The sequence below is a fragment of the Berghia stephanieae genome, chromosome 4, assembly GCF_034508935.2.
Source record: "Berghia stephanieae isolate SIO BIC M18660-M18661 chromosome 4, UCSD_Bste_1.3, whole genome shotgun sequence".
Lineage (NCBI taxonomy): Eukaryota > Metazoa > Mollusca > Gastropoda > Nudibranchia > Aeolidiidae > Berghia > Berghia stephanieae.
The window spans coordinates 36518484-36535130 of NC_088363.1; the positions used below are offsets into that span (position 1 = coordinate 36518484).

At 36.7% G+C, this 16647-nt stretch overlaps 1 protein-coding gene across 1 annotated transcript; it reads right to left on the minus strand.

The window, feature by feature from the left end:
• Positions 1-13069: 13069 nt before the first annotated feature.
• On the minus strand, positions 13070-15779 carry LOC144971759 (uncharacterized). Its single transcript, XM_078912833.1, has 2 exons — positions 15285-15779; positions 13070-13347 (listed from the first exon to the last, which is right to left on the minus strand). Exons 1-2 carry the CDS (start codon positions 15559-15561, stop codon positions 13070-13072), a joined length of 555 nt encoding a protein of 184 aa, XP_078768959.1. The 5' UTR covers positions 15562-15779.
• Between the last annotated feature and the right edge of the window lie 868 nt (positions 15780-16647).

Here is a 16647-nt window from a genome sequence, read left to right on the forward strand (position 1 = left end):
CTACATGCTTTCTATCTTTGTCTTGGAATGAGATTACTTGGTTTTTTTTCCTAGCCCTAGTCGGAGTCCTGGCTGGGAGGGGAACAGTCAAATACATAGTTATTGTTTTGGGAGATGATATTTTTTCCTTGTAAATAATCTCCCTGTTATGTATTATATTTGTTATTTTTAATGTATAATCTAAGTATTTGAGTGTATTCCTCTATGTTGGATTTTGCGCTTGTGTCCGGATAAGACTTATAGGTGATCTCAAACTAAGTACATTGGTGGTATGCTCTTGGAATCTACATCTAATCCCTATTTGTCCCCAGTTCCCCTTTGTCCTACTTTCTCTTGGGTGCTTTAATTAATTGTAATTCTGGAACTTTTTACTATCCCATTTTCTTCCTTTTTACTGGCGCTGATATAACCTAAATGTGTTGCAAGAACCGTAAAAGCCTTAAAACCAAAACAAAAAACAAACACCCACGCTTAAGATTACCCGCTGTGAAATCGCTGAGTTGACGGTTCGTTACCTCAGACGAAAAGATCGCTGAGAAACGATTTAACTCTGGTGCATCATTAGTAACATTTCATCAAATTTGTTATAAAAGAATGTACATGATAACATTTTAAAAGTGATATATTATCATTAACCAAACGATAGATTTCCTCAGTTGATAAGAGAGGCGCATGCGCAATGCTATGTTGATGTTCTCTCTGTTATTTCTAATCTTTAAAAAATAATATATCGTCGCCAAGGCATTCCACGAAGGAATATATATAATTCATCAAACAAGATGTCTGATGTCAACAGGAATCACCCATGTTGTCCAAGTGAGTAAATTGGGGGTTAATAATCTTGCTCGAGGAAAACAAAACGAAAGTGCCTTAAACGGGGCTCTAACCGGGATCTTCCGGGCCACAATAAAATGCCTTAACCACTCGACCACTTCAAATAAGGTGTAATAAATAAATAAATTAATAAATAAATGAATAAATTAGAAAATAATGATCCTGACCAACTTTTGTAAGACTGGAAAATTTGATTGATACAATCAGGTTGACGGCCAGCAGCGATACCAGAATGAAGGCCACATTGTTGTGTTTGCAAGATGGCTACAGTAATTGACTGTGACGTTAGGAAACATTGTCGGTCACAGAAGCCCTTGGGAATATGTATTTTTTTCTCCTCCATAGATTCGCCTCCACAGGAAAACGTCCCTTTGAGAGAGAGAGAGAGAGAAAGAGAGAGAGAGAGAGAGAGAGAGAGAGAGAGAGAGAGAGAAAGAGAGAGAGTGAGAGAGAAGAGAGAGAGATAGGAGAGAGAGAGAGAGAGAGAGAGAGAGAGAGAGAGAGAGAGAGCGTCAAAGAAGTGCACAATATAATTAATCCATTGAATTTGGATCTTAAAGTAAACTACTCCAGTTTATATAAATCATCTTTTTGAGTTTCTACTATAGTCAAATGCCAAGGAAAACAATCTCATTGAACTAGTGTGACTTTGTGGTCTTGTGGTTTGACACTCACCAACGTGGTCCGTGGTTCGAGTCTCGCTTTGAGGGGTACAACGTTGAGTCCCTGGAAAAGGTTCCTGACTCACAATCTCTCATCGGAGTCAGATATAACATTAGAAACCTAACTGGTAAGAGCATTGTCCATGTCGAAAATATATCTCGTCCTTTATGTTAAGTAATGCTTCTGATTTGGAACCTAAACGCACTTTGAGCATAATTATCGGATTTTGTATTATATAAAAAATCGAGTTTTTTCTATAGTATTGACGCATGATTTTATGTACACGAGTAGACTGAAAAGGCTTGACGCGGCTCTTGTATTCTCAAAACTATAATAGATACCAAATTGACAAAGGTATAAAAACATGGTTCAGTTTATGTCCTTTCCGCTTATCATTTTTAATTACCAGCGTGGTCACAGTTCCCATCCACGCAGAGCCGCCATTGATGTACCAGTTATTGCATCGCGTCCAAGTGGAATTCACGTGTTAAACTTCGACACCATCAAATCATCTCCGCCTGCACTTTACCATCACTGCCAAAATTTTCCCTCTTGAGGTGACTCCGTAATCTTAAGAAAAGAAAAAAAAGTCACTTGGAACTAAATCGGTATTGTAAAGCGTGTTCTACGACTTAAAGAAAAATCCCTCTTTCAATGTGATCATACGTTTATGTGAGCATTCTCGGTTTCCACCGGGCACATACCTTTCTGTAACCAAGGATTTCTTGAACCACATATTCAACTCTTCCCTATAATATACAAAGCCTCTGTGAAGGGACTGATTTCTATTATTCGACAATTAGCCCAATTAAGTTCGTCAATTTTATTCCATCTGATTTGACGCTGTTGATGCACTTTGTAGACGGCCACTGCGAGCCTGCTCATTAATGTTTGTGGAGACATCATCACTTCCAGTAAAGCACTTAACCCACCTATGAAATATCTCCGAATACTAATTGGATTCAATAGTCTGATGTCACGTCGCTCAGCAACGGAGGCCATAGTGGTTCTAAACAAAGAAAATCGGTACTTTTTATTCTTCATGCTGGCTACAACTTTTCATATGTCTTGTGATCAGAATGTGTAAAAGTCAAAACATGATCAGATTTATAATGTTTTTTTAAACTCTGGATACGCTTTTATGCTCGTCAGAAAAATATTTCATAAGGGCGTCCATCCGCCATTGTTCCGATAGTTTAGAGCCAGACACTAAGTTACCATGCGTCATAATGAGGGAAATGACGTTACGACTGTTGAAGCTTATTCACGAGTCACCATAAACACGTTTCAGCCGTTTATGAATGTTTACGGGTGCACATCTCTCTGCAGTAAGGAACTCGGTCACAGCACGGTCTTTATTGCATATTCTTTTGGGTGATTTCTTCTAGGACCGATATTTTGGTGTAGGGGTTCTTTCAAAAAAAAAGAGATAAAATAAAGTCAAGAAATAGCAGCTAAACAAAATTTGGTGGCCGAATATAAGAATGTGGCTATGTGGTCTAGTGGTATGACACTCGCTTTCGGATCGGAAGGTCCTGGGTTCAAGCCTCGCGCTCGGCGCATAGTTGAGTCCTTTGAAACGGCTCTTTACTCACATTCTCTCACCGTACTCAGGTGTAAAATGAGTACCTGGCCGTTAACAGCGTTGTCTTTGTCCGAAAAATTGCAATATTGCCTAACAGGCGTTATGTCCCGTCCTACATGTTAAATGTTGCTGTTGACCAGGGACCCCTTGTAAAGTGCTTTGAGCACATTTAGTGGATATTGCGCTATATAAAGCTAAATTTTAAAAAAATGTTTACGGGTGCACATCTCTCTGCAGTAAGGAACTCAGTCACAGCACGCTGTTTATTGCATATTCGTTTGGGTGATTTCTTCTTAGACCGATATGTTGGAGTAGGGGTTCTTTCAAAAAAAGATAAAAGAAAGTCAAGAAATAGATAGCAGCTAAACAAAATTTGGTGACCGAATATAAGAATAAATTAGGTAAATTTTGATGTGGTGAGTTCAATACAATTTGAATTATTCAACAAATAGGCGTCGTCAAGACTTTTCGGTCAAGCCAAGTATAAATTGGCGGAAATGAATCCAACGCTTAACGCACGTACGTACACTTGTGTAAGGAATATAAACATGGTTCGTCCCAATGACCGGGAAACGTCATGTGCTATAATGGTAGCATGTCTGGTCGGGGAAATATGATTTTTTAGGAGGAAGTGATTTTTCCGTTTTTATTGTTTCTAAAGCACGTTTTCAAACTTAAAATTTTTTTTTTTTTAAAAAAGGTAAAATTGTGCTTTTATATAGAGCAATATTCACAAAATATGCTCAAATCGCTTTACAAGGGCTCCCTGGCGAACAGCAACATTTAACATTTACGATGGGACATGACGCCTGTTAGGAGATGTTACATTTTGTTCGGACAGAGACAACGCTGTTGACGGCCAGGTACTCATTTTACACCTTAGTACGGTGAAAATCGTCTGATTAGTCTTCTACCTCACACACGAATTTTTCAAAGTCAAAGCGTCCACTTTCCTATGAGTCTCTACAGACGTGTACTTCTTTGAAGGTCTGATAACCCAAATTGTCATGGTCTCATTGATCTTATGAGAAATACTCTCAAACCGACGAAATATATTATAACCATTTAAACCAGGCCCGCTAATATGTGCACCTAGTTCTCTACCCATTTGTTTTTAAATCAAACTGTCCTGACGTCAAACATTTAATCCAACCAAAGTCTTATGTTTTCAAAGCTAAACATTTACTTTATTAAATATGTGACATCATCATCATCATCATCATCATCATCATCATCATCATCATCATCATCATCATCATCATCATCATCATCATCAATTTCCAGGCCTGTTGCAGACATCGGCGATCATGTCCCTTCAACCATATCTGTCCTCAGATCTTCTCAATAGCTCGATTCCACCAATCCATCCGTTCAGATTGTCAATGTAATCTATCCTCTGTCTCCCTCTTCTTTGTAACATACATTCTCAATACGATATTATGTCGGAACGATTCGGAATCCTTAAAATGGATTTGGAATTAATATGATATAAACTAGGGGTCCCAATAGCTCAGTTGGTAGAGCATTCGCGTTATACACAAAGGGACCAAGATGGATATGGGTGCAGTCGAGATTTTTTTTCTGACCCCCCCCCCCACCTGTCCACCCAACAGAGATTGGGTAACAGGATCTCTTAGATCTGGAGGAAAGCACTTTGTGATAGATAGACTAGCGTCCTATCCAAAGGATAACAAGCAGTTGCTATTGTCCGTTTCGCGTAATAGAAACAGGGATAGACTCCGGATCCATGGGCCTAATGGCTTTGGACTACCTTTATTCATTCCCATGGGGAAATTTGTCTTTTGGGTCTATTCCAAGGGAAAACTTGAATAACCAGGCGTCAGCCGCAGTGCAGCGCCGCAAAGTGAGCTCGGGCGAGGTGACTTGCTCAAGGCCACATAGTGAGGCGGGTGATCGAACTCGGTAGTTTTCGGGTACGACGTAAAGACTTGCTGAGCCACGCTGTCCCCAAACAGTCTCCAATAATACGAACATCCCGACATTTTACCGCTTTGAGATTATAGGTCACATGACATAATTCACCTTGACACAAAGCCGAATTTCGGGTCACAAATTAATTGTCAACACTTAAACGTGTATCCTTTGATATATGCGTCATTTACACCACAGCTGTCGTACTCTGGAAAAACCCATATTTAAAAATTTGGCCAGAAAACTGGTCATTCAAATATCGATCGATTTAAATGACCTTCATCTTGACTTCGCGAAGTCCTAGGTTTGAGAGTTTGGATTTTTTTTTTTGCAAGACGAGGGTCATTTAAATCGATCGATATTTGAAGGTCGAGTTTTCTGACCAAATTCTTAAATATGTTTTTTTTTTAACCCAGAGCTGGTACGGCAGAAAGATCTCTCGGTTAAATTATAACTAGTACCAGTCCAAGCTATTGGGCAATCTTTCCTGTGGGGAAGATGACACCATGAACCATTATCTCTCACACGGAATGTTCCAAAATTGTGCTCAGTCACCAGGGACGACAAGCCTGCGACTCATCCATCGACATTCGTGACAGGAGGAAATGAACTCTTTTGGACATCCGAAACATTAGCAGTAAATACAGTAGAGAAAAAAACTACTCGTGACAGATGACTAAAGATTTAAAAGTTCCATGTCGCAACAGATCATATTATACTGAAGTGGTGTGGTCTACTGGTATGACATTCGCCGTTACATCGGAATGTCCTGGGTTCGAGTCCCGAGCGGTGCATAGTTCAACTCTTGGAAAAGACTCTCACTCACATTTTCTCAACGTATTCAGGTGATAAATGAGTAACTGGCCGTTTACAGCCGTTGTCTATGTCCGCAAAAAATTTTGTAATATCGCCTAATAGGTGTCGGGTCTCGTCGTCCATGTTGCTGTTGGCTAGGGATTCCTTGTAAAGACCGTTGAGCACGTTTAGTCGATATTGCGCTATATAGAACCCAGGAGCTCTATCTCAAGAACAAAATAGTCGAAATCACACAGTACATTGATGACAGATAAATTATTCGTGTGGGTATATTCAGGTCTGACATCCGAACCCACTTATGGGCCTAGTTTAACATTGTTGTAATGGACAATATTTTGCATCATTTTTTGAGATTTCCATTACAACAATGAACCACCTATAAGGAATGGAAATCTCAAAAAATGATGCAAAATATTGTCCATTACAACAATGTTAAACTAGGCCCATAAGTGGGTTCGGATGTCAGACCAAAGTGCACGTCGGATTGAAACTAATTTACTCCAGTGCTGAGGCCCGTAAAACATCCAATTCAAGAAAAGAAATTCGACCTTTTTTCTATTCCAAATAGATTTGTTTATATAAAATATGAGGGTTCTTAAAACTAAATACCACATTGAGTACTTTGGAAAAAAACCCATTACAAAAAAACTGGCCATGAAACTCGTCCGGATCAAATTTGCAAAAAACAATAACAAAGACATGGTGGACGTCAACTTCGTTCTATCTATATGCATGCAGGAATATAACGACATTGACGTCAATCAGCTCTTTGTTATTGTTTTTAATCACCTCACTAAATCTCACTAAATAATATCAATCGGACCATAAACGTTCAAGGTTGCATATAGATTTATGTGTTGGTAAGCTATATCCGGCTAGCGTTGTTGTGAGTATTCCACCTAAAGGCATATCATCAATACGGAGAAACCCGAAACGCCCTTTCTCCTATATAAAAAAGAGAACAACAAGGAAACCTGACCTCAAATAATAATAACGATTTGATCTTTGGGGGTTGATTAAAAAAAAACAACAAAAAAACTGGCTATAATTAGGATAGTCTATCATCGTTCAAATTACCCCAAGGTACAGACAATTGATACTCGTCACGAAAGTGAAAATCTGAAACTGTTAAAGAACATTGGGAATAACAGTTATTTCGACTTGTTTATTCAACGCTCTGATTGGAGGCGGGTCTACCGTCCGAGACTGGGAAGGGCAAACAAAGAGAGAGAGAGAGAGAGAGAGAGAGAGAGAGAGAGAGAGAGAGAGAGAGAAAAGAAATATATATATATATATAATATATATTATATATATATAATAGATACACACACACTAATGAACACACACACATATATTATATTATATTATATTATATTATATTATATATATATATATATATATATATATATATATATAAGTATCAATCCACTGTTAAGGTGACCACTGTGAAATGCACCAATTGGAGGACCAAGCATATGTCTTGTTCAAATTGATTAAACTGTTCAATCTTTGTTCAAATGAGTATAGTTTGATGCCCTACAATGATTTATGAACACAATTCTGATGCTTGATGATCACAATGGTATATAGAAAATTACTCGGTCCCCCTACTGTTTTACTAAGTGTTTCTGTAGCTTTAAGGAGACATTTGGTAAAAACATGTTTTTAGGGAGACCACATTAAAAAACCCTTTTAGGGAGCCCAATATATGTTTATATATGTGTATACCTAAGAGTGCATTTTCAAGTGAGCTACCACCAAATTGTCTAAAATAAAGTAAGTCCTTAAGATTAAGAGCTTCATGGCCATAGTGTCGAAGCTTATCCCAGTGTGCGTAGAGTGAAGTGGCCGAGCAACGCATTTACTAACTCCTGGGAAGGTCCATCCCTCAGAAGGGGCGCTCAGGGAAATAACCTGGGACTCAAACACGGCAAAAAATATTCCCAGTTGCTCCGTGCGCCATTGTTTTTGCAGTCCCCGACCCCTTTAGAAACCTGACGACCCAAGTTAAGATCAGAGATAGAAGGGACCAGGCAGAGGAGTTTATTTGTTGTTGTTGTATACCACTGAATGGACTTGGTTTGTTTTGTTTTGTTTTTAAGGGTTTTACGGCGCTTGCAACACATTAAGGTCATATCAGCGCCAGTAAAAAGGAAGAAAATGGGATAGTAAAAAGTTCTGGAACTACAATAAGAGCACCCAAGAAAAAGTAAGGCAAAGGGGATTTGTTTCAAATAGGAAACAGTAGATTCCAAGAGCACACTATCAAAGTACTTAGTTTGAGATCACCTAAAAGTCTCATTCAGACACAAGCACAGGTCCCAACAAAGAGGGATACACTCAAATGTTTACAAAGCATAAATAATATGTAAACAAAACAATAAAGTGCATAACAGACAGATGATTTACAAGGGAAAAATATAATCTCCCAAAACTCGAACTATACATTTGACTGTTTCCCTCCCAGCCAGGTCCTGGACAAAACCAAGTAATCCCATTCCAAGCCAAAGACAGAAAACAAGTTGGAAAACAGACATAGGGGGATAGAAGACGCAACGAGTACGTCCCTGCCCATTATGGGAAGTCGGGAACCCCACCCAGTGAATGGAGTTGGATGGATAGGACAGCAGATCTGATGGACACAATGAACGGCTTCAATCAACATCTCATTCACTTTAACTTGCACAATGCTTGCTTTGGTTTCGTGGTAGACAGTTCGTCTGACGCCCGAGTTGCCAGGGTTCGAATCCATATTTGTGGCGATGCAGAGTCATTGTAAAAGTCTCATTTACAGTCTCACTTGTGTTAATTGGAGTACGTTACTGAATTGTAACAACGTTGTTCGTGTCCATATAAATGTACTACCAGCTGCACGTTGAGCTCATTGTGGGTTTTATGATACATCAAGCTCTTGTAAAATTACATTTACATTTGACCGAAAAATGATACATAACGATAGAAGTCTACAAATCATATTGCAGGTTTATTTCAGTTCCAAAAGCCATCACAAACATTCATCCACTGTATCACATAAGTCTTTGGTCACCAAATAAAAGCATGAAGTTTGTTATGTGTACAGTGCAACATAAAAGGATAGAAACAGTTTTACTGATAAAACCCTCAAATGATAACAAACCAATATGTTGTTGCTGGTAAGTTGCTTAATTGCATTTGTTAAAAGCATAAACTGTGAAGCAAAAGTGTTGAAAATCGTTTGAATAAAGTTTAATGCAAAAAAAAATAATTCTTAAGCACTTTATGCTGTTCTAAGCTGTCGTTGCTGCATTTTTTTTCATTATTAATTATTATTATTCTGATTAAGGATGAGGGGATAAAGAAAGAATGAAATTAAATGCACAGAGGTGTCATTTCTTGACAGTCACCTCTAAAGATTGCAACTCTTAAAATGATCATAAAAATAAAAAGAATAGTGAAGTTTTACATTAGGTATCTAGAAAATGCTGAACATAAAGCTACATTGGCCAATTAAGTTAGGGTTAGTAGAAAGACTTTTTATTCTGCCATATCTGATTCTTTCAGATAGTTCTACATAGCTGCCAACTTTTCAAAAATAAAAATAAGGAACGCTCATTTGGCCCGGATGAGGGACGACGTGTGCCGAAGCCCCCCCCCCCCCCCCCCCCCCCTTCATCGAATCGCAACATATAAAAGTCAGTCTTTTTAATTACTATTACTAACACTAACAAGTTTGAGATAACAGAGGCCAGTCCAAATGTTGCTAAATTATCGGGTTTAGTACCAGCACATTTGAATCGTTAAAATGACACTTTCCACAATGATTGTTGTTTTGTTTTTAAGGGTTTTACGGCGCTTGCAACACATTTAGGTTATATCAGCGCCAGTAAAAAGGAAGAAAATTGGATAGTAAAAAGTTCTAGAATTACAATTGAAGCATCCAAGAGAAAGTAAGACATAGGAGAACTGGGAACAAATAGGGATCAGATGTAGATTCCGAGAGCATGTCACCAATGTACTTAGTTTGAGATCACCTATAAGTCTCATCCGGACACAAGAACAAAATCCAACAAAGAGGAACACACTCAAATGCTTACATTATACATTAAAAATAACAAATATAGTAATAATACATAACAGAGAGATGATTTACAAGGAAAAAAATATCATCTCCCAAAACAATAATTATGCATTTGACTGCTTCCCTCCCAGCTAGGACTCCGGCGAGGGCCAGGAAAAAAACAAGTAATCTCATTCCAAGACAAAGACTGAAAGCATGTTGGAAAACAGATATAAGGGGATAGAAGACACAGTGTGTACCTCCCTGCCCGCTATGGGAGCTTTCCACAATGAGATCAAAATTCAGAACGGACAATATAAAGAAAGAATTCAACTGCCTCAACTTTGATAAGGACCAATACACAAGAAGCACAATTGTAAAATAAATGAAATAACTTAAGATGGTTAGAAATGCATAACTACCAACCTGGTACATCACTTGAGAGGGCGTTTTGGGGTAAAAATTAGGTGAGTTCAGATAAAAAGTAGACGATTGCATATATGTTTTCTTTCATGCAACATAATGGTCTTTAAGTAGTATACTATAATAGTAGTTATAGTAAAATGCACCTCTAAATATTAGAGAATTCCTACTTCTTTACTTTGACAAGATAAACACACCTAAAAATGGAGTATACTTATTTTTCTTGAACCTAAACCGTTACAAAAGCTTGCTTGAAAAAAAAAAAATTAAAATCAGATGAAGATGTTTTTAAAGGGATTAAATTTATATATTTCATAAATTAATAAAGGGAAATAATCATTGTCATCTTAAATCAATATAAGCAATTGATTTTCTGATTGAATACCTTCCAATCAAAAAGGTGGATTTAATTTTATTCTTAATTAAAATAATATTTGTAACAAATAGTGAAAGTATCAATACTGTCTTAGAATATTCAAAGTATATCGAGGCTAACATCCATATCCTATGCAAATCTCCAATACATTATGAAAGGTTTGAGTAAAATACAGGCGTCATATAAACGAATGGAACTTTTTTAATTGTTGAAAATAATTTATGATAGAGGCATAATTCAAATTAAAGAGCTACACAAATGGAGATTATGCTCTCACTGGTCACCAATAATAATGATAATAATAATAACAACAATAGTAATAATAATGGATCAATAATAATAATTCATTAGGCTCACATGCCTTTTTTACCACAAATTAGTCAAAAACTACAAAATACGGATTTTGAACTAAAAATAAGCACTTACGGACTCAGGAAGTCAAATACGGAACAAATCCGTTTTTAACAGAACGGTTGGCAGCTATGGTTCTACAAAGCATTTGTCTCTCAAGCTGAGCAAATGAATGTTCATATAATATAAAAAAGGATATTGCAACGATGAACAGATTGTACTATATAAAGATAAAACTTTTTTGTAAACCCCCAAAATATGTCAATAACACTATACAATACAATGAATGTAATACAAATCAAATTCATGATTGTCATTACACCGATTGAAACGCTCTTTCCCTTCTATATTTATTTCTTTCATTAAAAATCTTTGTCTTCACCAAACTAATTAGTGTACCTTCAGGGATTCCTTTTTGTGAAAATACCCTGTGGTGTTTTAAGAACAGAATAATTTCAGACTTTCCAGGTAATGATCCCCTCGAACCATGTGCTGAAACATCTTCGACAAAGTTTTTAAAATATGACTTGACTCTATCTGTATCCTCATCTGACCATGACATGTATCTCCGATTTTTGCTTGAATTCCTCTTGGGTTCAGTTTGTTTTGAAGAACACGTAAGCTGATTTGGCACTCCTGCTTCACCATCAAATATTTCTTCTTGATTTGCAGCTGTTACTATGGATGTTCCAAAATTTGCATTTGAGTCTCTATTCACTACAGAGTCATTTGTTTCAATGTTACAATTTCCTTCCCCAGTGACCGATGCTGAGTTATCAATTTGACCCAAAAAATGACCAACTTCTGTTATTTCTCGTATTGCAAGTGGACACTGATAAATGTTTTGATTGATTGATTCACTGTGTCCCATATGTCGATAGAAGACATCTCTCTCGTGTTGTGGGACATCAAGTAAGGCAAATAATGTCGAAGCTCGGTGCCTGAATTTATCAGCTATTAACAACTGGGGTTTCTCTAAATCCTTTACTAAGGAAGTGACATATTTGATGGCAATGTAACCACTTACATGATCTTTGGATATTCCTGTATTTGGAAAAAGAAATGGGTTGTCTGAAATATCAACAGCTTTACGCTCCTGTGCAAGTTTCCTTAAAGGCTGAATTGTGTCATTGGGTATCAACACAGGGACCAACATCTTGCTTCCCTTTCCACACTGATAGGCCAGCTTATACTTCTCAAGTAACGCTTTTTCCAGAGGATCAGTGACATGTTGTACAAGCTGGGGATCAACCCATACACCTGAATCTGCATCATTCCAGTCTTTTAACAACATCCTTGCGGGTTCTCCGCTCTCCTCGCATTAAACATTGTAAGCCTAGCTACGATGACATTGCGAAGCCTAACAAACATATGTGAATCAAATAATTGATAATCATCCTCACAAATACGGACCATCTCTTCAGTAATAAATTGCCGTAGCTTCTTTATATCATTCTCTAATGGCATCTCTTTGGGTTTTCTCAAATTTGTTCTCTTTGCTTCACATTGAACTCTGGCTGTAAAAAAAATACTATCCCAATTATAATCCAGGACAGCTTTGAACAAATCTATCTCTGCGGATTCTTCCATTTTGTTTTGCTTTATATATTCCCCTTTTAAGAAATTAATTAACTTTTTCAATATAAATCCAATTGAAAGCTTCAAGCCTGCTTTCAATGTCCCATCCTCTTTCAAAGTCATTTCAGAAATGGTTTGCGATATTTCATTAAAGTTACAACGCTTCACCACGTCCTCTCCAGAGAAAGAAGGTTGATTTGTTCTCTTCCTAGTTTTTAAAATCAAATTTCCTAAGATGCGTAAATCACTCATTATAACTTTTCTCTCCTTCTTTGAACTTTTACTCCACAATTTTGTTCCTAACAATACTATAGCTTTGTCTGATCGACACAAATTTCCCACCTCATCATTCCGAAATTTGTCAAGAATATTCTCCTTTATTTCTTTACTTGCATTGGGAGCCACGGGATAAAATTTTACAACCCCAGTACACAGAGCATGCTCAGTACTACATTTCTTTTTGTGTTCATAAACCCTAAAGTCCAGAGTAAAACCCCTTACAGCCAGCACACATAACAACTTCATGTGACCCTTGTGCTCTCTCACGCATAACTATTGAATTGTTTCTAGTGTTTGAATAAAAAATGCCCTTTTTCTTGAGATACTCCATTGTTCTATCCCTTTCCTTTACAGGCTGTTTCATGGCCTCTGTAACTTCTGTCTCATCTTTGTGTTTCCTCATCAAATGCCTTGAGAGTTTTGTTTGCAACTGTCCACAGTATGGACAGGGTCTCCTTGGCTTTTTGTATTTCTCTGGGAAAAAAAGAAGAAAATAAAGCACATCATGCTATGAACTCTGAAAATAAATCAATAGACAGATCGTATGCACATCAGCTACATGACAGCGATAGAGAGGAATAGCATTCCAAATATTTAAGGCCTGGACAAGTAACTGTCATTATTCCTTCTTGTTATATACTTTTCTACCATCTATTCCTTTGGAAGAGGTATGTTAGATTTGTGGAGACCTCTGCCACATAACAAATCCAGTGAAAAGACGCCATATTTTTGTTTTGAAATAGAAATAAATAGATCAATCCACCCACTTCACTGGGTTCAGGGTTCCCTCTTCATTATAATCAAAATATGAACATAAATCGGAATAGTAACACATTGAAGTCTCATCTGAATACATAGATTGTCCTTTGTTGTTTCAGCGAATAATCAGACAGAATGTCAAAAGAATTTTAGGTTTTCCCCCAACCACCCCTTGGAGGTATCAGTATCAGCGGAATGGTAAGCGTCATGTTTTTTACGTTGAGCAACAAAATTTACTCCAAATGCTTCACTCGACCCAGGCGGAAAAGCAATCAAGAATAGACCCAAGTCCTATCCAAAGACTAACATTTCATTTAAGTTTATTGTAGGCCCTTGGCCAATCGACAAAATTCAATTCACATAAATTATTTACAACAATCAGAAATTAGTTATATCAATAATAGTAATAGAATGCAATGAAGGCAATATCATAATAAATAATAATAATAATAATAATAATAATAATAATAATAATAATAATAATAATAATAATAATAATAATAATAATAATAATAATAATAACAGTAGCGGCAATAAGTAACAATTAATATAGTAACAAAAGTAATAATAGACTATAGTTCATAGTCATAACAATGACTTTCTTTGTCATTGAGGGAGTGAGAAAACATCACCGGCTGGCAGAACAAACAGCCGACATCAATCAAACGTCCTCCAGACCGGTTGAGCATCGGCTTCATTAATTCCTTAAAGAAGACTTATTTACTTCCCCCCAACTGCCTGAACGATGCTGATGCGCAGACAACTTAATCCTGATTTATATTTTGTGGGAATGAAATATGACATGTATATGCCGGAAATATTTCAATAACAAACACACTGTTCAGATAGAAAATATTTGAGTCTTGCCTTTGTTAATTGACACAGGTAAGTTAGGAAAATAAATGCTAGTAAAAACGATCAGCAAGTTCGTGAACACTGCTTCTCAACTCGAACATATGTTTTCATCAAATCTACACACATCATCTTGTGAGCTGAATTTTAATGATCTCAGTTGTCATTGAAAGGAAACCCCAGAATTTTAGAATAAAGAAAATATTGAACCTGGAAGTCAACAGGGTTTGTAGCACAGCAGACATTATCAAAGTATAATTTTAGTACCGACATATTAAAAAGAAAATGTGCTTTTCTTTAAATGCTCCCAATCATCATATACTGTTTAGGTTGCAAGATTAATAAAAATGTTATCTACTCTGATTCTCGTTAAGTTTCCAGCTGGTCTGTGAAAAAAAAGCCTTAAGCATCCTAGAAATACAAAGAAACAGTTTTAATATATAGATGGTTTGTAACAAAAAAAACCATTTTAACACTTACAATACAAGCAATTTAAGTCTATTACAGACAAAAAAAACGCCAATAAAATAAACATGAACATTTTTATGGCTGGTTTCATTGATATCACTCACACATTGGGGTTTCAGATTCTAAGATGTCCACCCTATCAAATTTGGATTTGTGCTTGTTATGTAAATGGTAGCGTATTTTGCGACGCAGCACTGCCAAAACAGAAAAAAAATGCAATAACACAAATGCAGCACCATGGGGGGGGTGGAAGTTTTCTTTTAAAAGGAATGGGTAAATTAAAATTAATCCCACAAATATCAAAGGAGAAGAATGACAAAAAAATGACTCACCATTGCACGTAACACGTTGGTTTGCAAGTGTATAGCATTCGGGTTGAACCTGGGTCCCAGACTGGCAACGAGGTTCAGTCTGTGATAGTTGTGGATGAGGCTCTGACTGAGTTAGGGAATGAGCACTAGGTTCCAAAGACAATGATGTACTCAGCATTGGGTACCTCACAGAGTACGTAGAGGAATCAGACTCGGAGTCAGCAACAAAATCGGGACCCTGTATATTTTGTGGAAAAGATGACAGATCAATCAATTTATTCATGTTGACAATAAACATGAAGAGCCATTGTTTAATAATCCAACTAAACAATTAGCTGGTTAATAATGCAAGTATAATAAAAAAGAGTTGAGAAAGGCAGACATATTGTCTAAGTATTTAATATGTTCAACTGTGCTTGGATAAATATAGATACACCAACCAGGGTTTCAGTAAACCGTTTTTAACCAACTCTCTAAATCCTACACCAGGACCAACAACTACAAAACAATTTTTTATCTCACTACGATTCTGGACATATAAACGGTTGTCATTGCAACAATATGAACTTCCTAACCTTGCAACTGCAATATAGTTAACAAAACAGTTGACAAACATTACGATGCAAGAGAATTTGGACAAAATGCGAGATCAAAAGTATAATCCCAACAGAAGCTATTTTAATTTTTCCTGGAAACGCATCATTTTCACATTTTGTCAAATAAAAAACAAACGACTTCAAATGTGAATGGCTCATCAATGAATATCACTTCAAAATATAACGAGGAAGGTTTAAAATAGTGTTATTGTTGGCGAAGTCCACTGCAAAGAAAAAATTTTAACAACAAAAAACTAGGAGATCTCACTGGTGTAAAACAGTGTTGTCCTTGTCCTGAAATATTGTATTGCGCCTAACAGACTGCAGGTCTCATCTTTTGTGGCAAATGTGTTTTGTCCACCACAAAATATGGTGATGTGAAGCATTTTGAGCATGGTGCCAACTGTGGATAAACGCTATACAAATGTTATGATTTTATTTTAATGTACATACTTACCACAAATGAATCATGTGATATGGAACTTTGTTCTGCATCACTTTCAGGCTCTGAGTTGGAGTCTATATAGAAAATAAAAACAACAAAAAAAAGCTGAAGACTATCATGTGCAAGTTTTTCTCTAAATTCTTAAACAAAAAATCATGCCATCTTGTGCTGTAAAAGGATTTTTTTATTATTATTTACCTTATGACTATTGTCCTTTGGAAAAAAAAGAAAATTAAGTCCGAAACCTTCTGGCTATTTTCTTTTAAATTTCAAGAACGTCAGAGTTGGCAAGGGAGGACGGAAATATAATTCCAGAAACCAATCTGTCTATAATCATATCCAT